The sequence below is a fragment of the Tachypleus tridentatus genome, chromosome 11, assembly GCF_004210375.1.
Source record: "Tachypleus tridentatus isolate NWPU-2018 chromosome 11, ASM421037v1, whole genome shotgun sequence".
NCBI classification, from domain to species: Eukaryota; Metazoa; Arthropoda; class Merostomata; order Xiphosura; family Limulidae; genus Tachypleus; species Tachypleus tridentatus.
Genome location: NC_134835.1, coordinates 91,979,392 through 92,007,315, shown reverse-complemented (window position 1 = coordinate 92,007,315; position 27,924 = coordinate 91,979,392). Strand labels below are relative to the sequence as shown.

Below are 27,924 nucleotides of genomic sequence, written 5' to 3'. Positions count from 1 at the left end.
ACAAACAAACAAGTGTCCAACGAGGGAAATCGAGCTTCTGAATTTTGCGTTGTAACTCCGTAGACTTACCGCTGTACTAGCGGGGAACTATAACACTTGTGTCTGATTCCTTTAAATCTGTAAATTTCAAAACAAATTCAGAGCATGGGCGTTTGCAGAATTTTTTTGGGAAATGTGAATTTGTGAATTGAATAAAAAATGTATATACATATGATAACTGAATAAAAAATGATTATGTTTCTCATTTTCCGGGATGAGGGTGGGGCAAGTGCCTCTGTTGCCCCCTCCCCACTGCTGACGCCCATAATTCAGAGGTGTGTATAAATAGCATTTCAGATCCGTCATTTGTCTTTCACAAACTACTGCCCGAAGATGCAGTTTATCAAATACCAGAACTAGGTAAGTAGGCTGGACAATGCGAAAGAAAAAAGTTTATGAAGTTCTATTTATATATGCAATATACTACTTTAAAAATTATTGTTTGAACGTCAAAAGTTGTTGAGGCATTAGATATTAATTTGTTTTTTAATTTCGCGCAAAGCTACGCGAGGGCTACCTGCGCTAGCCGTCCCTAATTTAGAAGTGTAAGACTAGAGGGAAGGCAGCTAGTCATCACCACCCACCGCCAACTCTTGGGCTATTATTTCACTAACGAATAGTGGGATTGACCGTCACATTTTAACGCCCCACAGATGAAAGGGCGAACATGTTTGGTGTGACGTCAGATATCAATGATTGTTTGTGTGGAGTTTAAGTATAAAGCTACACACTAGGCTATCTGTGGTCTGCCTATCAAGGATATTGAAACCCGGTTTCTAACGTTGGAAGTTCTTAGACATGCCACTGTTTTACCGAGAAGCGAAATTAAAGACAAAAGAAACAAAGGTTAAAGGTAATCTCTTTGACTTTCAGTTGAAGTAGTTGCCAATAAGTAATGTTGAGGCCCCCCAGTGGCTCAGCGTTATACTCTGCGGACTTACAACGCTAAAAACCGGGTTTCTATACCCGTGGTGGGCAGAGAACAAGTAGCCCTTTGTGTAGCTTTGTGCTTAATTCAAAACGACAAAAACGAAGTAATGTTGAAAATAAAAGACGGATCTAAAACACTGTTGTTACATATTTCTAATTTTGAATCCGAAAGGGTAAACTTGAGAATAATGTAGTTTCTAAAACTTTGCCAGCTTTCAGCGTTCAAACTGTAACCTTTGTGGTCTGCTTGCCTAATAATATGAAATACTAAATTCACGTAAATTTTTGTTAAATTAGTATATGGATGCGTAGGACTACATTAAAGTTATAGTTGAGGATTTAGCCATATATGTACTAAGACCATATGGAATACAGTTATATGATTTTAAAAGCTAGATTATTATTATTTTAGAAAGATCCTTATGTTAAAATCAATAATTAAGATATTTTTAGTTTTCTTAATTGACACTAATCGAGTTAATTGTTGCCGTTTAGAATTAAGCACACAGCTACACACTGAGATATGTGCGCTCTTCACACCACGGATACCGAAACCTGGTTTTTTAGCGGTGTGAGTCTGCAGATGTACCACTTTGTCATTGGGGGGCAAATTTAGATTAAGTTACAACTGTCGATTTTATATAACATAAAAATATCATAAATTATAAATCCCTGTGTTCGATTTATTGATGTAGACAGAGCAGAGGTAGCCTATTATGGTTAAAATAAAAGCTCTCTTTTAATGAACTGGAGTGTAAAGTTAGATTTTCTAACTTTATTATAAATCGGCCTGGTTTCTAGCTTCGTTCTAAAACAAACAAAAAATTACATAAATAAGCTCTTCAAATTGATTTAGCTTTTCGTTAGTTGTAAAGCGACACCTTTCATTTTATAGCTACGTATAGAAACGGTGTGAGGATAGGAAAATACATGTGATGCGTTTTGATACTTGACTGAATGTAAAAAGCAGGAACTAAAATGCCAACTAAAAAAAGAAAGGTATCCAGTAATGTAGGCCGATCAGAAGAAATAGACGATGGTGGATCGGATAATTCTTCAGAAAGGTAAGTACCAATAACAACAGCAAAGTCTGAACATGTGAAGTATAACGATAGTAAACATTCATTGCCAGCCTTAAATTATAAGTTATATCTATAATATAGAGTTATTGAAATTTACATTTTTCCAGTTATTGCGATACCCATAGCTTTATAGTGTAGGTTACAAGTTTTGAAATTATTAGTTCAGATAGTATCAGAAATGAGAAGTTTCTCAGACCTGATGGTTATCAGACTTAACAGATTTAAATGTAAGCATTAATAATTTAATTGATGGTGATTAAATAAGTGAAAAGAGGTAGTTATTTCTTTATTCCATCTATTAGTGAGGCCTCACTTGTAATACTATGGGTTTAGTTTTGGTTTACTTAAAAGGTAAAAAAAGGCTATTGATATTAAGAAATGATTCAGAGGAGAGTACAAGGAGAGTAGGATGACCCTTTAGATGTAATAATTCAAGTTTTAGGGATTGTTTAGGGTCTTGTAACTCTTGGGAAAATAAGCAAGAGTAAGAAATGATGTTATTGACATTATAGGATTAACCAGGAAGTAAAGGCCTTTGATATCTCCATGCCATATTTTGAAGACAAGGTGACTTGTGCTTAGAAAATATAGGCTAGGCAGTTGTTTTTCTAACAATGTTTAATTTATGGAATGAGTTGCTGTCAGCAGTGGTGGAGGCTAGAAATTTATAAAAGTTTTAAAGAGGGAAATTGGTGATTTTGTAAATGTTAACAAAGAGGTTTAGATTTTTACTTTTCTCAAAAGTGACTGTGCATGGAGATTCTTGAAAAACCATGATCCTGTTATAAAGACATGTTATATTCTAAAAAACTTTCTTTACCATTTATTCTGCCACAGGAGCTAACTATACTGGTAAACAGTACAAAAAAGTTATCACAGTAAAGTGAAATACTTTGTATTGTTCATAAACTTATGAAGCTTTATATATATATAATAATATATATTGTAATATTTAATATATTAATGCAAGACAGCATATTAAAATGTGTGTATTTGTACATAACGAAAACCTGATACTAGGCTTCCTGGCTTAAATATTCTTAAACTTGACGTTCAGTATTAGATTTTTGTTTAACAGTAAACACTTGAATATCTTTTCAATATGATTTTACCTCTTTCACACAAAGTTATCTTAAGTGTCATCCTAGTGGCTTTTCTCTGAACCTTCTCCAAAAATTCAATGTCTATCTTTAGGAATGGAGCCCAAAACTGTACGTAGTATTCTAAATCAGATCTTACAAGTTATTAACACAGCAAAACAATAATGTTTCTTGTCTTGTATTTGGTATTTTTACAGATGCTACCCAAAATTCTATTAGCTTTACTGCTAGCTACAATGTACTCTTTAGATGGCTTAAGTGATTTTTTTTCCTGATGCAACAAAACAATAATGTTTCTTGTCTTGTATTTGGTATTTTTACAGATGCTACCCAAAATTCTATTAGCTTTACTGCTAGCTACAATGTACTCTTTAGATGGCTTAAGTGATTTTTTTTCCTGATACAACACCAGGATCATTTTCTTCAACTACAGTATTTAATGTATTTTAATTGAAATTGTAACTATAATTTGATTTGTGAAAATCTACATGCATCACCTTACATTTTGGATAGCTAAACATCATCTGCCACATTTTGGCCTATTGACTCAAATGATCTACAGCAAGCCACCCAAAAAATATTAACATTGTCTGCAAACTTCAAAATTTTATTAGTCACTACACAGTCAATATCATTAATATAAATTACAAACAGCAGAGGACTAATCACAGAGCCCTGAGGCACACTGCTTGTAACTGTGATTCAGTCAGGTTTAACTCCATTTTATTACCACTCTCCAGCCAATTTTTTGTCTAATTTAATAATGTTTCCCCAACACTCGCAGATTTAATTTTTGTAACGAGTCTTTTGTGATGCACCTTATCAAATGCTTTCTGAAAATCAATGTAAACCAAAATTCACTGATTTCAACTTTTGCAGTAACATCCTCAAAGAATGTCAGATTTGCTAAAAAAGACTTTTCCGTAGTGAAACCATGCTGGCACTTTGACACAATATCAAACTGATTTAAGTGACTCTGCAATGCATCTTTAATCTCACTCTCCAAAACCTTTACAACTACTGATGTAAGACTGACTGTTCTGTAATTGCCTGAGAATTGTTTCTCACCTCCTTTAAATACTCTTCCACTACTAATTATTAACTAGTGGTTCACAAATAAAATCCTTAAGTTATTGGTTAACAAATGAGAAATCATAGTAGAAGGTTATGGCAAGCACAGTTTGATCCACTCCATCCAATTCTAAGTGTTAAAAGCATAAAGGACTTGGATAAATTGCTCAGTGAGAGGTTTCTTTGGGATCTTATTCTGAAAGTAGAGGAAATAAGTGTAAACTGTGCAAGTCCAGATCCAGACTGATTATGATTTTTTTTTCACTGTTAGAGGTATTAATATGTGATATGATTATTCAAGTAATGAACATTTTTGTAGAATAATTTTACATATCTATGCAAACAATTACATTTAGGTTTGGCATGTTTCTTTTATTGGTGATGTCAGTGGACTGAAAGGTCTTCTGTCAAGTATTTTGTCTAGTGTTCTTATGTTTGTTAACTTTTCTATAAATTAAGGAAGTAAGAACTGAATACAGTACTCTAAGTAGAACCAAATGAATATATTCTACAAAATAACATTTTTTTTAATTTGAAAGTTTTAGCACTTTTTAACTTGTTTTATTTTTCATCATAGCTCACAACAGCATTCCAAATTTAAGCATGTTATTTGGTTCTAATACTTAATGACTAGTTTCAAAACCACTTTTTGAGGGATCTCTTTTAGCAACATTTGCACTATAACAATTTAATGAATTATGAAAATTTCTTTCATGAAAATATAATTTGTGTTCTTGAAGACTAACTTGTGTTATTAGGTTTGTTTTATTAAACAATTTATTGTGAGTAATCTTATTGAATATTGTAAATATCCTGATACACATGGTTCACTGAGATGTATTCACCAAGAAATATTAAAGCTCTATCAAAAAAATCATGTTTGAAAAACTGTATAAATAAAAGTTGAGACTGAAAATATTTTTGAAAACTGTTTTTTTGCAACAAATATATAGATATGATATCATGCTATTATTTAATGCTCCAAAAAGTATTGAAAATAGTTGAGAAATGTAGAAAAAAGTTCAATGTTGACTTCTGTGTTTTACACATTCTATCATAATGTAGCAGATACTTCTAGCAAACTATATTTTCAGTTATTGTTGAGTAAGTTGTAGGATATTTCACACGTTTAATATACACAGATATTTTTAAAATAAAATTATATTTTAAGTTTTTGCTCATTACCTGTCCAGTTCTTCTGAAATTGTTATAAAACCAATTTTATTTTGGACATTTTCTAAAATGGAAATATAAATTCACACATGTAACCAAAGGATCTACAGTGTACATTATTAAAATTAAGCAAAATGTTATATATAATGTATGAGCAATTATAAATTAGGAGAAACTTTTCACCTTCCCAGAACTATAAATTAACTTTTTAGTACATTTTACACCAAAACAGGTTTAAAGTTCCAAATCTACATGAAACAAAGGATATGTGTTTGATATATATTATCCTGTAGCTCTTTTTATGTTACATGCAATAATGTGAATGATGTTTTCTTTTTTTGGGGAGGAGAGAGCTAGAATCTGTTGAAAAATGAAAATTAATTTGGATATGGTGTATTACTTCCTCTTACAGAAATTGCTATTTTTGTTCAGTGCTGCTCTCTATATACCAACAACATTTTTTGCAAGCCTTGAGTTCATATGTAGCCCAAGATCAATGTGGCTCAACTATTTCTCTCTCATGTAAATCATAATGTGACAACTCTCCACTGAGAGGAGTGCAACACACCCTCCTGACAATGTAGCTCCCTCTATTTTATTCTGCTGGACTATCTTTTACTTCTTATTTGGCAGTGCCATCATCATAATATTTTTTATTTGCATGCTCTTCTGTTTGTTTGTTTATTTCATAGAAAGTGGAGATATTTTCAATTTTTTCAACTTTACCTATTTTAAGTGGTAACTTACCTTTATTGTTTTTTTCACCAAAGTTTATGTTTCTACTTTAAAAATGTTTTTATTTACTTCCTACATAATTATGTAGGTTTGAGATGATGGTACTCAGCTGAGGAATTGTCAAATTTAATATGTTGGCCCATACCTTTGGGTCTGCTGACTACGGACAGATAAGCTGTTTTACTGTTATAACTATAGTAATACTTCAGTATTAATATTATTATTGCTACTTATTGGGTTTCAATAACATACTTTTACTTAGATTTGTACCTACTTCTTTTAAGGTTTGGGTTTTTCATTTAATAATATCCTTTTGTACTGCAATACTAGTTTAGGCTTAACACATGTCTTTGTAATTTTAGGTTTACCTGTCATTAATTTTACTGATAAATTGGAAATTAGGTTAAATGCATTGTTTCATCAATAAATACCATCTACTAAATTTTTTATTGTCAATATATACTTATTTACAATATAATGACTTTTTAGTTTTCTTAATTATATTTATACTTCTTAAAAGTAATTTCATTTCTAAGGACCTCAGGGTCCAGGATCTGTCCAGTGTTCTTCTAATATTGCTCACCTTCCTCCTCAAAATAATGAACACTTTCAAGGTAATGTCTCTTTTGTCAATTTTCTTCCACTTGATTATGAATTGTCATTTCTAGACTCCTACTGTAGAATTTGCTATGCCTACTTCAGTCTGTTTTTAATGTTTCACAGACTGTTTTTCATCCTTTTCCAGTCATGATTTATAATGAGTATTTTTGTTGTTTCTCTTTTAAGAGATGGTTCTGGCATGCCCTGCCTTTCATGGACTTTGGCTTGTTTTGCCTTAGCTTACCCTAAGGCAGATTGATTTTTTGCACATCTTGAATTTCTACAGCCTGTGTAGTGAGCATGATCTGTTAATCCTGTTGTTTTTTTTTCCCTAATCAAGTTTTCCAGCCTACATCTTCACCTATTGCCTCTCCTACTTGTATTAACCACTATACACCTACTTTCTGAGGCATCCCATCTATTTCGTGAGATTTTCATGGGATACCTTCCTATTCCTTAATTCTATGTTGGGGCAGTTGCCGTCTTTGGCTCTTTCTCTACAAATATGTTTTTGCTTTTGGGATGTTCTGGGGTGAAGCACTGTCTTGTACCAAGTTCAATTCTTTTCCACTTTAATTGGGGCTTACAGACAACTTTTGTGGTCCATATTTTTGGACTTTTGTATCATGTGGGTATCTGTCTTGCTACATTCAATTATTTTCTTTTTTGGTTGCTCTTTGTCTCTAGCCATTGCATTCCTGTCATTTACATGTCCTTCACCTAAAAGCTTCTTCATTAGTCTTGATGCAGATTGGAGTTCTGTGATCATTCTTGTCCCACTTCAAACACATTTTGGTTCTTTCCCTTTTATCACACTATAATGGGCCTTTTCTCCAGGACTGAAGATGCTCATGTTCCTATATTTCATTCCTTGTGGCACTGTCTTAAATTTGTTCACTATGGGATTGGGTAAGAGCTTTGTGCCTTGCCCTTTAAGCTTGTTTAGATCTGTGTGTCTTTCTCTTTGGTTCCTTATCCACTTGCTTTGGCTGTCAGTGTGTTCACACAGGATTGTAACTTCTCTATACCTTTATTTTTTCATCTCATTTGTCATATTCTCCCCAGTGATTTTGTTAATTCTTGCCACTCTGTATCAGGTATTTCCAATCATTCCTTTTTGGCTGACAAGGATTTGGTTTTTCTTAGCTGCTTCAGCTCAATCTGTCATTCTAGTTCTGGATCAGTTTTTCTTACCCTTCACTTTGGCACCTTACGCTGCATGTTTTTTTTTAAATTTTGTTTGATCTCTCACCGTTAACCCTTGTTGGATATGGTTGGTCTTCTACAGGGTGTTCAGAAAGTCACTGTGCAGTTTTGCAATCATATTTTATTCAGTCTATTTCAAGCCAGCAACTGATAGTGGTGTTTAGAAACAAAATAAGAAGGATCCAGGCCTGTATTGATGCCAACGGGGGGTCACTTTCAACATTGTTTATAATTGTCATTTATATTTACCTCCTGTATTCTATACTGAAACGTCTGTTGATAAATATATAAGTGCACAGTGACTTTCTGAACACCCTGTATGTTCCATACCTGCTCTTGGTTGCTTTATTGCCTTCAAGGCTCCTTTCCATTTATTCCTTTTTCTGCTATTCATTCCATTGTACCTTTCCTTTGTTTGTGACTTCTTCCCTTTTCCTTTACCCTCTAGATTTGGCTTTGATTTAATTAGTCTTTTCTTCCTTGTTTCTTTTATCCCATTATCAATTCCATTTTTTGTATATACCTCTTATTTTTGCTTTATTTATGAATCTTGATCTATGGTGAGTGGTGCCTGTTCAGGTATACTTAAATCAGTCAAATGTGCACTGTAAGGCCATGATGACTTAATTATAATTTCCATGGCCACTGAGTCCACACTGTTGAGATGAGGTGTTCCATAAGATCTCTTAGAGGTTTTTTTCGTGATATATTTGCTTTATTCATGTGCCCATTCTGGAATGTGCTCACACTTGGACTTCTTGGGTAGAGCAGAAGGAAATAGCTGTCCATCTCTTCCACTGAATAAATCAGGTATGGTCTGCTTTTCAGAATAGGGTTTTCATGGTCACCCCTTGCACTGTCTCTGGTATTGATCTTTCTCCAGACTCTCCATCTTGTTTTCTTCCCCTTTGTTCTTCCATTGGAGTGTAGGAGCTCTTACTACTTTCCAGTTCCAAGCCACTAGGATGGTGGATTCTTGAGGTATTCTCCTGAATGTAATGATAATGTACAATACAAATAATGGTAAAACTGTTCATTTTTGATGACAAGAAACCCACTTGAAATAAAAATGTATCTCAGAAAGGCTAGTATGGGTATTAACACTTTTATTGATAAGCAGAGAACAACATTTCAACCTTCCTAGGTCATCTTCAGTTTAGGGTAGGGGAGTAGTGTTCTGCTGGTGTAGATGATGAGATTTCCTCCAGTCTAATGCTTTATCTCTGTACGTGTTTATCTGAGTGGAAGTTGTAGACTTAGATTGAGTAGTCAAAATAGCAGTTCTCCCCTTCAGTTGAGATTTCTCATCCTACTATTACATGTATGTCAGTTCCTAATGGTTGGGTTTTGGATTCAGAGTTGGACCAATCAATCTAAGTTTTCACATTTGTGTTATAGGTGTGTGTATTTATTCACTCAATTATACTTCTGTTTCCTCAATCCATATTGTGGGTCACAGTAATGGAACTTGCAGATTACTACAGTGCTTCCTCTTATGCTATCTCTTAAAGATTTTCTTATACTGTGGATGGTACTGAACTGGGGATGGTTCCTATTGGATTAGTTTTAAGTGAGATAGTTTTTTTACATTACAATGACATCTTTACTGATCATCCGTATATTGAGTTCCTGGATCAGTTAAACAAGTTGTCACATTGCTATCATATGTCGGGGGTATGAGATTTCCTCCAATCTGCTGAACTTGAAGTGAAGATGCTTTGATCTTCGTGCCTACCCTACCTGGATGTCAGTTCCTGGTGGCAATGGTTTTAGATTGTAGTAACTTACCAACAGTATGATGCTCATCCTACCCTTGCACATATGTCAGTTCTCAGGCAGCTGGGTTTTAGATGCAGCTCACTTGCCATGAACAGTTGATTGCACTTAGCTGCACTGCACCAAGAGACATATACTTTCACTCTCACCCAAGTTGATGTACTCTATAGGATTGACATTCCAATATTGTGTGGTTTGGATCACTATCCATCCATTGCTTTCTTCCTTTTGGATATGCTCTTCCTAATTTTTGTCCATGTCAGCAACACCTTTTTTTCACAATGAGTGAAAAGTACACCTGGTACAGTAGTGGTGCACCCTCCCATATATGATCCTGTATTGTGAGGATAAGGATGCTTCTTTCTTTCCCTTGCACTGGTTCCTCCACCTATTCAATGTGGGATTCTAGCTATTTTTGTGAGTGTAGATAATGTACTCTTTCAGAAGTTACAATTTTCCTATCCTGAATATGTATTTCCAATAAGTACTTACATCTTCTTACACTTACTCCCTTCTGAAAAATGGTGCTTCTATTTTCTGCCAAAACTTGACAGATCATTAGAATTGAATAGAGGGAGCCATATGCATCAGCAGAGTGTGTTGCTCACCTATTGGTGGAGGGTTGTCACATGATGATTTGTAAGCAAGATGCAGTTGAACTATATTTGATTTGGGGTAAGTGGGAACTTGAGGATTGTGGTATGTGAAAAAAAAAAAATGCAAACAGAGGACAGTACTAAATGAGAATAGCTACTTTTGTGAGAGAAGGTAAGTACTTATTGCAAATATATTTCCAGTATAGGAAAATTATAACTTTTGAACTTAGATTTTTATAAATTGCTGCATAGCAAATGAATATACATGGCACATATTGTAATTAAGGTGTATGTTCTGGTAGTAGTAGTATACTTTGTGTATGCCTTTTTCACACCTAATAAGTATTTATTTTTTATATATATATATTTCAGGTGATAGAAATTAAGTGATTAGAACATGCATATGATGCTTGGAAATTACATATGATCAAAACATAAATAATTCTTAAATAAACCTCTGCTCAGCACTTGTGTTTTTGATTACAAATTGTTTGTGTGTTATTAGAAAATCTTGTATACAGATGATAATTGTTAAAACTACTTACTTTGTTACTTTGTTGTGATCATTGAGTTTTATATGTTTTAATGTGTGTTCAAAGTACTTATTTGTGACATAACCTGCAAATTTTACACTTGATAACTGTTGTGAATTAGTGATGTACAGTATGTATCGAGAAGCTGGCACAAGTTTTTGATTTTTGACATAAGTTCAGTGTATGATACAGCACATATGGCTAATAAATATATAATTATCAGCTTTATACCTGTTAATTGTTGCTAATCCTGTGTGTTAATTATTATGCAAGTGATTATTATTGTTTTTCTTGGGTGCCTTTCTAGTTTTACTGGATAGATCAAAGGGTATTAGCCAGTTAAAACTATTTAAGTCATAATATTTGATCTTTTTATTGTGAGTGTGTGTTTGATATTGGTCGAAACTTGTATCATTTTTACAGATCTAGATTTTTACTTCTAACTGTTATTATTTGTAGAAAAGGCAAATCTCCAGAAGGAAGCTTGCTAACATGGCGTCGTGTTTGTGGAAGAATTGTCTTATGTGTGGGAGTAATGATGATAATTTATATTACACACAAAAAAGATTCTGAACAGGTGTTTGCTAAGCAGTCAGAAACTGTGCAAGGGAGGAAACAGGAGATTGCATGCTCCAAAGATTATAAGAATGAATTAACAAAGTTTAAAGGTAAGAATGTCAAATGGTAATTTAAAAAATTATTTTGTATGTATAGTGTAATATTCAGTAATGTTAGTTATTTGAAAGTTAAATGTATAGAAGTTACACTATGTTAATATTTGTTAAGTAATCAAAATGTTCTGCAGTAATGTGTGTTTTAAATAAAGCTTTGTGCAACATAATTATACATTCCTTCAACAGTATGTATGTTGGTTCCCTGTGAGAAAACTTTTATTGATCCAGCCAATACAAATATAGCTTATTAGTGACTAATAATGACACCAGACTTTGGTCCTAGTACAGGCTGGGTTAAAAGAGATTAAAAAGAAGACCAAGTGAAAAAGTAACAAGAGATTCAGAAATAAAGTTGGTTAAATAAAGAAAGGAAGGGCAGAATTAATGAATTCTTAAAGTATTTGCTCAAAACAGTCTGTATAAACAAATTTATTATGTGCAAGTAAAATGTTACGTAAATATTAATATTTAATTATTTCTATAACCATATTTTTGCTCAGCCATTAGTTTCAACTACTAATAAATTATTTTTATTAATGTTTCTTATATTCAGACAAAACTAAAAAGTTTTACTGGTAGTGAATTTTGCTCAAAATGTGTATATTTCATTTAACTCATTTTATTATAGTTAAAATGGCACATCCAACAAACTGAGTACATTTATATAATGAACATCTGTAGTTCAAAGAAAAAGTGAAACATCGGATAGAGTTTCACACTATTTATTACTGGTATGTGGAGTTTGTAATGTTATTATTACTTAATTGGCTTATTTGAATATCAGTGTGTTTTTTTAAGTCTTGTAGTTATTTAAATATAATTATCCCAGCATCATAGTGAAGATATATAATAGTTGTTTCTGTTGAGGGAATTTTTTTTTTCCTTCTGTTTATATGCATTGTGTAAAAATGTTTTTTCAAAATATTAACTCATTGAATTCTACATGCATTGTGATATAATCTAAAATATCAGTATATCAAACCTGGATATTTTAAATTTGTGGCTGTTGTCAAATTCAGAATTTAATCATCTTTATTTGAATTAACATTTATTGTACCTAATATTCTACATTTATTATGATAAAAAATAAATCATTGGTTATCTTAAATAGATTTCTAAAATTCCTGCCACTTTGACATACCAATTTTTATAATTTTATTTTAGATTTTTTTTTCCTCTGCTGGAACAAAAAATAGTCTGTTACAGAATGAAACATTGACAGGCACTGTTGAGTGTTTTTGTACCTCTGGTCAGTAGTTTTCAATCAGCTCTGTCTGTTAATTTATAGTCTCTAACCTATACATTTAGCCCATGTGCTATATAAAGTATTGTTTGAGTGGAAAAACCTATAAACGAAAATTTTTTTTAGGTTGAAATTATTCAAATTAAGTAATAGTTTACCATCTATTAAATATATGAATAATTTTATGTAACTTTTTCGTAGCTAATAAACAAAATACTTTAACGAAACTGATGGGTCATCACAAACTGTGTTAATTAACAGTACTCCCCTTTTTAGGTTGTGTTCCTCAACGTTGTGGTCGCCTTGTTACTGATTGGTTGGTTTCACCCCAAGAAGCAGCCCAACTTCTGAGGTAAGTGCATGTAATTATAAAAACTAGTTAGTTATTGTTGATAATTTTGTAACAATTAAGCAAACAATGTTATTGTAACTATAATACTCTAAAATAAAATATTTTACTGTACTCTGTAGTACAAATCAAAGAAAGTTGAATAATAATTATAATATGACATGCAGTATAAATACTTTAACAAAATTTATATGTAATCATAAATTATGGTAGTTAACATAGACACTCAAGAATACAAATCAACCATATCCAAATAACCCTGCCATATAAATACAGATATAGCATTATAAAGTTCAAAGAAGAATAAATGCCACAAACAAAAGGATCCTGAGAATTAGCCAGTGTGCATGAGCAGTTTAAACTTGGATTGGTTAGATTGCATTGAATCTTTAGACAGGTGTGCACAGTGTACTCAGAAAGTGACATGAACACATTTTTTGTTTGCAATTTGTATTTATTTTAAATACCTAGTATTATTTTATGAATGTCATAAAAGCTACTTGGTTTTGTTTTTATTGTATTTTTCAAACATCAATAAGTTTCCAACCAAAAACTTGTCAAACAGTTTAGAAATAAATAATTATTGAACTAAAATTGATGAGACAACTGAAAGTATGCTGATGACCTGTTTGGTGATATAAATATTAGTTTAGTCATTTTCTGGGACGGTGTATCTTTAATCTTTTGTCTTCTGTTTCTTAATAACACGACACTTGTTTCACAATTTAATCCAAGTTTTTCTATAAATGACATTAAATATGTGACAAAAAAATTGCAAATAACATTAAATTAATCTATTAATTAAATAATTAGTTTGTGTTTTAGGTGTATCCAAAACCCCTAACTAATTTTTTGAAGTAGTCTTTGTGTCATAAGATAGAATAAAATTGAATTCAGTTAATTTGCCAAATAATGTACACCTGATTAGGTCAAATAACTGCTCGAAGATAGTTTGAATTTGGATTTATTTGACCAACTGTATGCCATATATTATGTAAACATTGAATTATATATGTTTAGGCTTTGTTTGCTTTTTAGTTTGTTGTGTTAACGAATGTGAATATTTACAAATTACATATAAATTTACTTAGTCAGATAAGTTGGTACTTTAGTACAATTTTTAGATTAAAAAAAAAACATTTCCAGTATTATCTTAGCTGGTTTTTAGTAAATCAATATGATGTCACACAAAGATGCTGTGACTCAGCTTTATGTATGATTTCTAGAACTGTGTTAGAAGCTACACTTAAAAGTCCTGTAATGCTGCAAAGTATACTGTACTGGAAAACACTCAAGTTTCTGCTATGTATTTGGAAGTAAAAGTAAAATATAATAATTGCCAGGATGAAAGTAAACATGAAAATAGAATGTATATATTTTGCAATTACTGTAGAGTATAAACTGTGTGTTAAAACAGGGTAATCTTGTAAATGTGAAATATAGTTGAGCATGCTTATGGTATTACAATAATGTGAAATGTTTTGAAAGTTGGTAACCATACAATTAAGTAAAGGCAGCAAAAAAAGAAGGCTGTTTGTATGTTTTAAAACATTTTATGGTTTCTAAATAATTTGTTGTATTTTTTATGTATTTTTCAGTAGTTAACTTTATATTTCAGCATAGCAAAGAAAGGTTTAGTACATGGAGGCTCATCTGGAGGTGCTTCTATATTTGATCTTCATTCAGGTGCTTTATCTTATGGGGACAACTTTGTCAATGTTTACAAGTATGAACCTGCTTACTGCAGAAAGTAGTTTTATAACACATCTTATGCTTTTATTTAATATTTCCATTTTAAGAATCTGCAGAATATCTTGTATTAAGATATTTAATGTGTATTATGTGAATTGGGATGAGAAATTTATCAGAGACAGTTATGACCTTTTTTTTGTCATATTTTTTTCAGTGTTTATAAAAAAAGATTTGAAGTGTACTATTATTATTTACACTTTTCTTTTTCATCTGTAACTTATTTGTAGTCATTAGCATTTAAGAGTTGAAAATAATTTATTGTTATATAGCATTAAAAGTGTACAGTATTTAAATAGGTTTCTTATTATTGTATCGTATTGATGCCACTCCGATTCTGCTCAATTATTAGAAGTTAGTTTTCAATTGATATAAAAATTCTCAAAGAAAAAAAGTTCTTTCCATCATTGTTAATCAATGAAAGATAAAAAAAAAAGAAAGAAGAGAAACAAATATCTGCTATAAAAATAAACAATTTGTAGACAGTTTAACACATCAGATGGTTATGGTAAATAAATAAATAATTTTTTTAAACTTTTATCAGAACTATTTCTGTGCTAAAGCATGTGGAAAAAATTAATTCCAAAGTTCATTATAAAAAGTAGTGTAAATTTGTTGTTTTTTTTTGTTAACTTTATAAAGAAAATGTATCAACTTTTCAAACCTAGACTTTCATAACTTTGAAAAGACATATCTGTGTGTGTTCCACTTGACTGTTTGCAGGGCATACATTATTTTTATTTGCAACATATTTTTGAAGCTCTTGAATGTAAAATATTACTTCAGAGGTAGGCATTAAAAAAAAAGAAGTAAATCATCCAGATTCCTGTGCATAAATTAGGCTTTAACAAAGCTGGATGCTGCTTTACTTGAGCATATGTATATAATGAGTTTGTATATGACTTAATGTATTTATCCAGGGATTCCTGAAGCTAGAAATTGCCAATGTCAGCTAATTAGTTTCTTTTAATATTAAGCTTTTTTTTAGGGTATTAATAGCATAATGTAATAACAACACTACTATTGATAGAGAAAAGTCAAGATGGAACTTTTTTTTGAAAATTTGTTATATTTTAATGATGGTATTTAAAAAAAAATAGTACTGTGTTCAAAATAGACTTATTTAATGTATTGTATGTTAATCTATATGTATGTTACTAGGTTAATAAAGAAAGAAGGAAAGAAAGCATTGTTTACACAACATGATTTTCAGATTTACAGGTTAGTGTATTTTGAAACTTCATGCATATTTGTTTATGGAGTGTACATGATTTCATGTAGAAAAACTATGTTCACACAATACATGTAAAGAATTTGTATTTTTATGCACATTCAAAAGGTATTACCAAATGGTATTTGAATATTTTTATAACAACTGTTCATTAGATTATACTAAAATATTTACTTTTTTTAAGCTGTTGTTTCTGAGTCAAACATAAAGCTACACAATGGGCTATCTGTGCTCTGTCCACCATGGGTATTAAAACTCAAATTTTAACATTGTAAGTCTGCAGACATACTACTATGTCACTGGAGTGGGGGGGTCTTTTTTAAGCAATTAAAACTTAAGTTCACATTTCCCTAAAGATATTCTTATGAAATATGAATAAATTATTATTACCTTGCAAAAATTAACTTTTTAGTGATTAGTTTTTGACTATGTGGTATTAAGTAAAAAAAAACAAACACTATTTTAACTATTGAATAATGTATAGCATCTGAAGTACATACAGCCTATAGGTAAGTAAATAGACACCCTCAATAATACAAACCAATCATTTTTATGATGCCATATATAAATTATCCTGATATAGCACGGAAAGCCTACAGAACAAGTGCCAGATACAAAAGAATCCTGGAAGCAAACTATATATTATATATTCATGAAGTCTTGTGGAAAGGTTGTAATTTTTGTGTCATATTACATAAGGTACAATGCAGTGCCAAATGTGCCAGGAAGTAACAATTTCTGCATGGCTCAAGTGCCTTAAATAACAGAATAAGCTTTTTTACTGTGAGGAGAAGTGTAAAGAATGACCTGCATTAATTTTCTACTAGTTGTAGGACAGGTGCATATGTGCACTATTACCATCAGAAATTATATTCACAGCATGGGCTACAATGGAAAAGTAGTGAGATGGAAGCAGTGAGCATCGCAGATGATGTTACACCTTGCCTTTTGGGATGTTTCAAGTTTTTACTTGCAATTCATATTTGCACATTGAATGCATTTGGTGGGTTTGATGACTATCCTCCCAGATATTTCTGTTGTGATGTGTTATGCTACTTGAACAGTAAATATTTCACAGCTGGTAGTATAGAAAAGGATAATCATTGTACCTTATTCTAGTGACTAACATACCAGGTAAAGCTGGGTGTTCATACAAGGTGGAGCTCTAGTTTATTCAGTCTGAGTCACAAAATGATGACACAAAAATCAGAGCATTATCACTCTCGCATGGCCAGGCTAATCACTGAATATGAGCTTTATTGATGATGTGTGTCCATTCTTGATCATTTCCTGTAAGTGTTTCAAGGGACACTCTCATCCATTTTCTTCATCTATGGTGGGTTTCAATCCAAGAAGCTCAGATTTCATATTTGTAAATTTGTTTAAACTATGTTTCTACCTTAAATATTACAAAAGGCAGATTCAATAAATAATAATAATAATTTTGAACTGTTTTTCTTATTTCTTTATCCAATAAAATGACATTCCATCTAGAACTAGTATCTGTTTACTTATTGGTAAGTTGTGTATATTCTAGAAATATACATGTTCACAATAATTTAGGTTATGTGCCCTTGTCCCCTGTGTTTTGTCATACTATATGTACCCTACATTAATTTTTAGAAAAATATATATAAAGAAAAAATTACATTGATATATTTGATATAGGAAAAATTGGCAAGTGTGGGGCTTTGGATTTTATTTAAATATTGACTGTACTATTATGTATGGATCATGCAAGTGCAACCATACTATCTTGTTTGCAAGAATTATAATAAAGCAATATATATAACTATTCAGTTACAACTGAGTTTAATTTATCTTGTTTTTGTCTTAATATTCTACTACACTGTGTGCTTGTGCTATTATGTAAGGATGTAGCAAATACCATCACTACTGTGCAGATTGCTTTTGAAGGATTGATACTAGCCATCCCTACATTTAGTTCCTTTTTTTGAAAAATTTTTTTTTACTTGTACACTGTTTAATCCAATTTCCATGGTGATGAACATGTTATCTCATTTCTTAATCCATGATAATATTTTACGTCAAGACATTGATGTCACTTAAAAACAAGAAAAAACTAAAATTAATGTAAATGGGCAAATTATTTGAACTGCCCAAAAGATAAGCACCTCTTCACACAGTTAAGCTATCCTCCCTGTGTGTCTGCCTTAAAGATTTGGATGCCACTATCTTTAAAAGAAGTCTCATCTAATCTCATGAGATTTGCTCATGAATTGCACTACTGCATAATAATGTCATTATGCAGTGCCCAGTACTCCTGGCATTTCCTGATCCTTTTCACTATACTTCTTTACCTCTCCTCTCTATACTCAAAGTCTGAAGCACTCCACTGTGTCCCAGATAAATCTTAGGACAATTCGTGTTCCATTTACTTTTCCACTGTGGCCCATTTTGCTTCTACTAGGAATTGTGGGATATCCTTACTCCCCTTCCATAAGATCTTTGCCTGTTCCTTTTTTTTTTTTTAACACTGAAGTGTTTAGGGTATTTCTGGTTTGATTGAATCACAGGCTGAGATTACCTTTCATCAGTCCTCACTTTTGTCCTTTGTTTCCACACTGTTCCAAACCCTACATGTAATTTCAGATAATGTAAATATTTAGTGCCACCAAATTCTCATGATGACTGGAAAATATTACTCTATAATGTTTAGTGGACAAGAGATTGAGAACAATAAGTTTTTGTTCAGTATAATAATTAAACCAATATTTTGACAGTGTAAGAAAGACTAAAGATATTTTGTTTTTAACGTTTTAGGCTTATTTTGGGTCATATTTTTATTACTATTTGAAACACTGTGTGTGTGTGTGTATACACTGTTGGCTAAAATCTTAAGGCCAACGAACATAAAGAACAAATATGCATTTTGCATTGTTAGACTCATCCACTTATTTGAGTAGAGCTTTAAAAGATGAAAATAAGAAAAGAGAAAATAAAAATAAAAAACTTTTTTTAGCATTTAATAGGGAAAATGTGAACACTATGAAATTAGCCTAAATACTAGCTGGTCAAGAGTTTAAGACCATACCATAAAGAAGTCCTAAACAGGGTAAGAAATGCCCAACAAGAGGTCTCAGTAGTGAGTTGCATACCCGTCATTGCAAATAACTTCAAACATTCACTTTGGCATGGTCAATATAAGCGTTTGCAGAAGGCTGGCTAGAATGTTATTCCAAGTGATGAAGATGGCTTCATGAAGATCATGCACTGTTTGGAACTGACATCCACTTCTATAGACTTCCCTTGCCATCCACACCCAAACATTTTCAATGGGGTTCAGTTCGGGCAAACACGCAGGATGGTCCAAAAGAATCATGTTATTTGCCATGAAAAAGTCCTTTGTCCTGCAGGCATTGTGGATTGCAGCATTGTCCTGCTGAAAGATCCAGTAATTTACACACAAGCGAGGGCATTCAGTCAATAAGGATGCTCTCTCCAATGTGCCAATGCAGCCAGCTGCTGTTTGATGCCCCTGTATAACCTGGAGCTCCATTGTTCCATGGAAGGAGAAAGCACCCCAGATTATGATGGAACCTCCTCCACTGTGTCATCTAGAAAATGTCTCCAGTGGGATATCCTTATCGTGCCAGTAATGTTGGAAGCCATCTGGACCATCCAGGTTAAATTTTGTCTCATCAGAGAACAAAACATTCTTCCACTTTTCTACATCCCATGTTTGGTGCTTCTCAGCAAAGTTTAACTGAGCTGTTTCATGGTGTGGAAGGAGGCGTGGTCTTTGAAGACACTTACAGCTTTTAAAGCCTTTCTCCTGTAGATGTCGTCTTATTGTTTTTGAGCTGCATTCTGCGTCTGTAAGGGCCTTAATCTGGTTCAACGATCGGCTGGTGTCTTGCCGAACAACCTGTTGAATCCTCCTGCTCAACGCCAGTGAAATTTTCTTGGGCTGACCACTTGAAATTCTTGTTTCGTATCCCTCAGGGTCTTTTAAGAAATTTGCAACAGCAGTTTTACTACATCCAATATCACCAGCAATGGCACTTTGAGAGAGATCTTGCTTTTGCAGCTCGACAATTCTTCAACGTTCAAACTCTGTCAACTTCTTAGCCTCTTTGCCATGTTTTTACCCAATGTAACACAGGAGATATCAGTGGGAGATGTTGACAACACTAATGTTTGAACACAAATGACTAAATTTCGTTACGTGTTTACTGATTAACACTTCGTTTCAGTGTGGTCTTAAACTTTTGACCAGCTAGTATTTAGGCTATTTTCATAGTATTCACATTTTCCCTATTAAATGCTAAAAAAGTTTATTTTTATTTTTTATTTTCTTATTTTCATCTTTCAAAGCTCTACTCAAATAAGTGGTTGAGTTTAATAACTCAAAATGCATATTTATTCTTTATGTTAATTAACCTTAAGATTTTGGCCAGCAGTGTGTACATATGTATATGGGGGATGTACATGTCTATATATATACATAGTTTTTTGTTGATAAATATCTCAAAGTATGTTTATGAAAAACTATATATTCTAGTTTTGGTACTGTGAATTTAGAATTCAACAATGTATGAAATGCATATATAAAATAATGTGAAAATGAAAGGAAAAAAATTCTACATTTTTTCAGAAAAGTGAAAGACAAAATTCACCACATGATTGCAACAGAATTTGGAATCCTTCCACAGAAACTTTATCTTACCCATCCAACATTTTTCTCTCAAATGTCAAACAAACTGCCTAAAACTAAGCATGATGAATATTGGCATATTCATGTTGACAAAGTAAGTTATATGTCATTACTTATTGTAACATCTGGGGATATCTTTATTTGTGTTGACTAGGTTTTTATGTTAATGTTAAACATTTTTTGCATGTAGACTAAAGAGAAACTTCACTTAGTTTAAATTTCTCACATTAATATTATTCACACGTTTAATTTGAATGCAGACCTACATTAGGTGCCATTTACTGTGTGAAATATTTAATTCATTGCAAGGCATGTCACATTGCTTGTGTGAAAATTTATTGTAGTTATGAATTGAATCCTATACAGTAGGAAAAAATATCTGTTTCTAACTTTTGTTTTGAAAAGAGACTGCAAAAAATAAATTCATAAACCAGATGAGGTATTGCTACTGTATACAGCTGTGACACATAACATAGATATATTATAAAACATCAATCAAGTTTTAAATGGTGAGATCTTCTTATCTATATCCTTATTTTAAAAGTGTCAAAAACTTCCATTACACTGATGAACACTAGAACAAAAAAAAAGATGCCTAAACTAAAAACTAATGAAGCAATAAAAAATTGAAGAATACAAGCTGGCATAAACATCTTTGATGTATTCAAAAACAATGAAATATAGGAAGGAACTCCATTTACCTTCTTTTTATTCTTCTGCCCTCAGTAAAAAGATAATCAACCTGTATTTTTTTGTATTTTGCATGTGTACTTTAGACAAAGTTTCATATTTTACTGAAGTAAATGAATGGTTTTAGAGGTTAAACTTCTTTTGTATAATTAAAATACAATAGTTAATTTTCAAATAAACATTTATGAATTGTTTTATAATATAAAAAAAATTTCTAAGATTTTGATATTAAAGTTTCTTATGATAAAAAGTATACATTTACACTTTAGCTGTAGAACTGAATAATTGTTTCAACAAGCTGTTATTGGTTGTGTAATTTAATACTTTTATTCACTTTTTCACCAGGTTTACCTGGTATTATCAGCTTGGATATAAGAACTAAAGCTAATAAAATTTCAGTTTTCATTCTACTTGATGATTCTAAGTAAATCCAGAGAGATGTTGTGAATAAAATAAAAGTTTTACTATCTATAACCAATAAAATGTTGTGTGAAGTTTAGATAATAGTTCTGTCTAATAGTTAAATTATGAATAATGTTTTGCTGTAATTGAATTGAATCAAAAATTGTGCCAAATATCACACGTTTTTAGAAAATTTAAGCAGGCAATAAATTAGTTAAGCCTAATTTTTTTTGCACAAATTTTTAAAAAGGAAGTAAAAGTATGTTAAGATGAATGACTACACTGCAGACCTACTGACTATGCTAAAGGGAAGTTGATTTATTTGTTTTTTAAGATAACTTCCATGTGGTTTATCATACTTTGTAAATACTGAACAGAATATTCTATACATAAAATAAATAATATAGCAACAGTACTTCAAGGTATTGACAAGTAGTAAAAATAAGCAATTTGAATGTTATATAATTCTTTTTCACTATATAAATTTCTGTTTAGTGAAAAGCTACTAAAGCAATCTAAATGGACACTCATTTATAGTGATTTTATCCAATTATTTAAATTCTTAGGACAGCTTCTGCTTTTAACATTTAGTTTTTGTATTGGTTGTAATTCTCATGTGGATAAGAAAGCAGCATAAAAGTTAACAAATCAGATGCCTAAAAGAAAAGATCAAACCTAAAGTTTTAATGGTAATATGTTTTGTTGGTATGTCTGAAGAGGTTAAGAAATACAAAAGGAAAAACTTAATTTCAATGATCTAGTTGTTTTCCAAATAATGTTTTTTGAATGTCTTATTGTGTACATGTTGTTACTCTCCTTATTCAATTAAGTCAACAAGATAAAATACTTAATGTTTTGTATATATATATATATATATTATAAAGCAATTACTAGCTACATTGCTAAGGAACTCTTTCCATTGGTCAAAAAGCTTTTTTTTAAGCAACTGCTGTTAGGTTGTTTTCTTACAATTTTTACATTACACGTAAGATAACACCAAATAATTTAGGTTTACCGTGGTTTTTATTTCCATTCAGGAAACCTATGGGTCTTTCCATTACACTTCTCTTCTTTATCTTTCTGACTATGATGTAGATTTCACTGGGGGAAGACTTATTTATGTGGATAAATCAGTTAACCTTACTCTTGAACCTAAGATGGGTGAGTTTAGTGATTTCTGATCCCAAATTTAGTGTTAACATATTAGATATATCAGGTGTAAAAATTGTGTTCAGGACTTGCTTAATAAATGAGTTAACCTAAGTATTAGTAATCATGCTAAAAGTTTTTTGTTTTTTTATGGAATAAATCTTTTTATTAAATATATACTGTATATGTCTTTAATGCAAGCAAATTGTTAATTTATATTTGTAAGAGAGTATTTATACTAATCATTAGAAAAAAAGTTTCTGATAAACATGTTTTGTTTAGACAGGTAGTCTTACTAGTAGAACTATGAAAGTGATTGGTTACAGTTGGAAAACCTTTTAAACCACAACCATTTTGATATTTGTACATAGTTTGTGTAATTAAATTGACCGAAACACTGAATTGGCAAACTTACTATTGTAGTCTTAAGAATCATGGAGAGATTATTATCTATTGTGTTTCAGGTATTGAACAAATTGTTTCCAAATGTATAGACTTTAATTGACTGTTTTTTTTTTTGTAACTATAACTTTGGCTCTTAGATAAAATACTGTCTTATCCATATGAAAATAGAGAAAAGCACCTGTTTTTAAAAAAAAAGTTAAGAAAATCATGAGCTTCAAACTACTAACAGAAAGTAAAGTGATAAACCAAGAAGAGTGAGATGACCTAAAACATTTTAGTCTTTAAAACAGATTATAGCATGCAGGTACTAATCATGGGTTAATTTCACATTTTACAATAAATTTGAAACAAACAACTTTGGGAATGTTTCTTGGTACTATTAAAGTTTTTCATGCAATTTTAAATGTGCTCAAATTTATAATTAAGAATTGTAGTTATAAAAAAATTATTTTTTTATTATTTTTAAAATATTATTTTTAAAACTCATGTATTAAGCAGTTGCAAATTAGTGTTGTTTAATGACATTTTAGGTAGGGTTGTGGCCTTTACTTCAGGATCAGAAAATCCCCATTATGTAGAGAGAGTAACCAGTGGCATAAGATACGCACTTACTGTGTCATTTACTTGCAACAAGAAGTATTCTATAGATGACCTTTCCACAAATAACCTGGACCAACAACATTCCTAAAATTGTGATGAACTGAATAATTTAGATAAAAGCTGTATATTAGCATTTGCAAAATAGATTTGTGACATATGTAATCTTTACTTGGTGTCCTGAGATGTTTAGATTAATGTGTGTGTGACCAATGATGCATCAAATATATCTCTACATTTTGGTACTTTTGTAGATCACAAAACATTTAATAGCATAGATCACATTTTCCATTAATCAGTGAGTGAGAAAAACTATTCATTGTAAGTTAGGGAAATGTTTAATGTTGTTTATACAGTTGGACTTAAAAATACTATAGTTGAAAACATAGAGAGAAAGAGAGAGCTGTAAATAGTAGGTACATCAAATGTATGCAAAATGGTAACAAAAGTACTTCACAATTTCGATATTGCCTGAAAACATCTTTAGATACAAGCATTCGTACAGTTTTCTAATAATTTATTAATCTTACTTTGAATAAAAATAATCCCTTACACTATTGTTAAAGTTTCTAGATTGTAAATTATTAAATCAGTGTTGTAGGATGTTCCTTAGGTCTGGTATGTATACCTGGTATGGCAGGCTGTTAGGGGGAAGGTCCTGGAAATGTTTTGAAATCTGGTATCTCTATGATGCCTTTTTTTAGATATGTTTCAACTAGTTTATGTGGTTTCACTTTCATTTTTTGTTAAATCAGATCTTACATTGTTCTTGAAATTCAAAATAAATAAAGAACCACTTAATATCATCATTTCAGCATAGAATTTATTGTAAAATGTGTTGACATAAATCTATCTATAACAGAGAGCAATTATACTCATGGGGTATGAATGTAAGCACTGTTGAAATGTATTAATATAACAGTCGTATTATGCCATTACCTATATGTATATTTAAAAACACACAATAATAAAAATTACATTAATAAATATTTGAAAACTAACACCATGTTGTTTGACAAAAAATACATGTAGCTAACACATTGATGGTATCATAGTTATATACTAACAGTAGGCCTATATTGCCACTGTTGCTGTTTAATTCATCCTCTCTCTCTTCAGCACAGACAATTGTCTCTCACTGGTAACAAGCAGCAACAAAACTAATTCTGTCAAAGTCACAGATGCTGAAACAAACTTTCTTTGTGCAATTAGTGGTTGACAAAAGCATAGAAAGATATTTCAACCTATGGGTGATCTGAAATCTGAAGTTACCTTACTAGGTAAACCCATCCCTAGACACTGAAGATTTTTTATTTTTGTAGGTATCCAGAAGTGGTTAAAATTAATCACAAACACAATTAGCATATGTATCAGTATCTAACTACAGTTATTGTACAAAAATAAATACAAAACAAATAATTAAGGCTTTCCAAAATAGTGAATTCTGCAAGTGTTGAGTGATACAAACTCTTTGGCAACTGCAGAGAGATCTAATTTATCAGTTTCAGATTTGTGCACTTATAACATAAATACATTATTAAGCCTACAAACAGTCATAACATAGTATTTCTTTAGAGATTTTGATTCTTTTCAACTTGAAAATTACCTTTCTATTGTTGCAGTCAACTTTCCTCAATAAATTTCAGATTGAACCATAGCATTAGCAGTAGTTCTAACATTTGTAACCCTTCTAATAGTATCCACAAAAGATGTCTTAATCATGTCAAGCACCAAATATGTAGTTGCAGGAGTGAAATTCTGCTGGTACTAACCAATATCAGCAAAATTTGACCAAAAATAAATGTAGCTAATACATTGACTGTATCATAGTTATATATCAACAGTAGGCCTCTATTACATTATGTAACAAAATTGTTACTTTTTCTTGTTCCTGGGCAGAAAGTGTTATTTCCCAGTTGCTTATGCCTAAAGTAAATAGAAAAGACCTATTTTGCTCTTCAAACTTTACTTTTGTGACCTGGGTAATGAAATTTTCAAATTTACGCATTTTCCAGAAAATTCCAGGTAGATTCAGTGCTGAGTAGCTGATAGAGAACTTTCTCGAACTTGCAAGAACTTTCTAGAATGTTGTAGAACTTACAAGAATTTCCTAGAACTTTCTGTAGTAATATATATACAGGGGCTAATCACTTGCCACTTCAATTTAGTTCTAGCTGCCTATCCTATTTATCCATAATTATTTTTCCCACTTATTTTTATGTATTACATTTGTCTTTAATGCAGTTTCATGTTAAAGTTTTTTTTCACAAACATATAGTCTAGTTTTGTTTTTCTTTTATCCATATCATATACTGTACCATGAAATATAATTAACATACAAAATTAATTATTTTTCAAACCACAAAATTATTGTATTAAAATTTAAAATGAAACAACACAGATAGTTTACTTTAAAAAATCTTACAATTCAAAACGTAAGATACAAGCCTGTTAAAAATACCACATGTTAGATTGAAGAATTCTTGATTCAAATTACATTTGAAAGACTAATTTAATTTAATCTTACAATTCAAAACGTAAGATACAAGCCTGTTAAAAATACCACATGTTAGATTGAAGAATTCTTGATTCAAATTACGTTTGAAAGACTAATTTAATTTTTCTGTTGATTGAATTGTTTTGTTCGTATTTGGGTAATTTAGTTAAACATCCTTTTCTAATGGATGACATCTTTTGTAGTTACTGTGAACATAATTTTCTTTTTTCTTTTATCCAAATAACTTGCTAACATAGTAATTTTTTCAGGATTTGATTTAATGCCACATTGTTTAGAGAATATTAATCATTTTACTTTTTATAGGTTTTTAATTATAAAACTGTTATACTGATGTGTTGGAATATGATTTTAAACATATAAACTAACTTCCACAGCATTCTTTCTTTTTGTGACAGCTTTTTACTGTAATAGTGATATATGTTAGGACAGGGCTGAAATTTTCAAAGAAAAAAAAGTAGAGGTACTCAGCAGGGTGAAGTGGACCTGTTTTTGAAAAAAATGAAAAAATATTTGTAAATGTGAAAAAAGGACAAAACAGTTCAAGTCAATCCTCTAGTACTAACTTAAGTTCCAGGACTCATTGCCAGCAGAATTTTGCCTCTGTATTTGGAAACATATAGACAAAGTATAATACTTTAAAATATTTAGTAAGAAACTTACAATTGATAAAATTGTCCTTGCCTAAGAGTAGGCAGAATAGAGCTACTCAATTTGTTTATAGTTTCTCAAATAATCATTAATTTTTGAGACATTAGTCACTTTATTATGCATATTTGGTACAATAAAGATTAGGTTAACAAATTTGCATTTTCGTCTAAATTTTGTTATTAACCTACCATTTGTTTCCCCTTAAATCTTAAGTGACTTTTGAAAGAAATTTGTATTTAGAAACCTGATTTTATTCCTCAAAACAAGGTGTTATAAATTTAAACTAAAAATATTTTAGTCAGTTTTTAAGTTTAGTAATTTGATTTATAATGGAAGGTATTTTACCATCTGCAGAAGAAAGAGTAACAAAATGTAACTAACAGCAGCTAAAGTTGTTTTAAAATTGATGAATTGATTTTTATTGTATTTTGACATGCAACAAAAATGCAAAGTTCTAATTAATAAATGCTTGAAGTGTGGAATAGTGGATTGATTACTCTGACAAAATTAAAAATATCAGTTCTCTGTATATTGAGATTTTAAAAAAATGAGTTCATTTCCTTCAAGACTGGAAGATGAAAGGCGGAAGACTTTTGAAATGTCGTTCTCTACACTTGTGTCTCCACAACAGGCAGTTGTCGTCCATTCTACAAAGTTTCATCGTAATTGTATTATATTTTTAACTAAGCTACCTTAAAAAAAAATACATACAGAAATAGACCAAGTATGATCTGGTAGTTAGGTTGCTCA

General features: G+C 31.2%; 1 protein-coding gene across 3 annotated transcripts; it reads left to right on the top strand.

Annotated features, from left to right (window-relative positions):
• Window positions 1–350: 350 nt before the first annotated feature.
• Window positions 351–27,656, top strand: LOC143232759 (2-oxoglutarate and iron-dependent oxygenase domain-containing protein 3-like). 3 transcript variants are annotated; one of them, XM_076468572.1, is made up of 9 exons: window positions 351–399; window positions 1,865–2,033; window positions 11,301–11,509; window positions 13,035–13,110; window positions 14,726–14,833; window positions 16,018–16,077; window positions 20,706–20,859; window positions 22,895–23,018; window positions 23,942–27,656. In XM_076468572.1, the coding sequence occupies exons 2-9, from the start codon at window positions 1,948–1,950 to the stop codon at window positions 24,097–24,099; spliced, it is 975 nt and encodes a 324-aa protein (XP_076324687.1). In that variant the 5' UTR covers window positions 351–399; window positions 1,865–1,947; the 3' UTR covers window positions 24,100–27,656. The 3 variants fall into 3 exon arrangements, with proteins under 3 accessions (XP_076324687.1, XP_076324688.1, XP_076324686.1); XM_076468573.1 differs by lacking the exon at window positions 351–399 and having other exon boundaries at window positions 1,506–2,033; window positions 22,953–23,018; XM_076468571.1 differs by lacking the exon at window positions 351–399 and having other exon boundaries at window positions 1,506–2,033.
• Window positions 27,657–27,924: the final 268 nt, after the last annotated feature.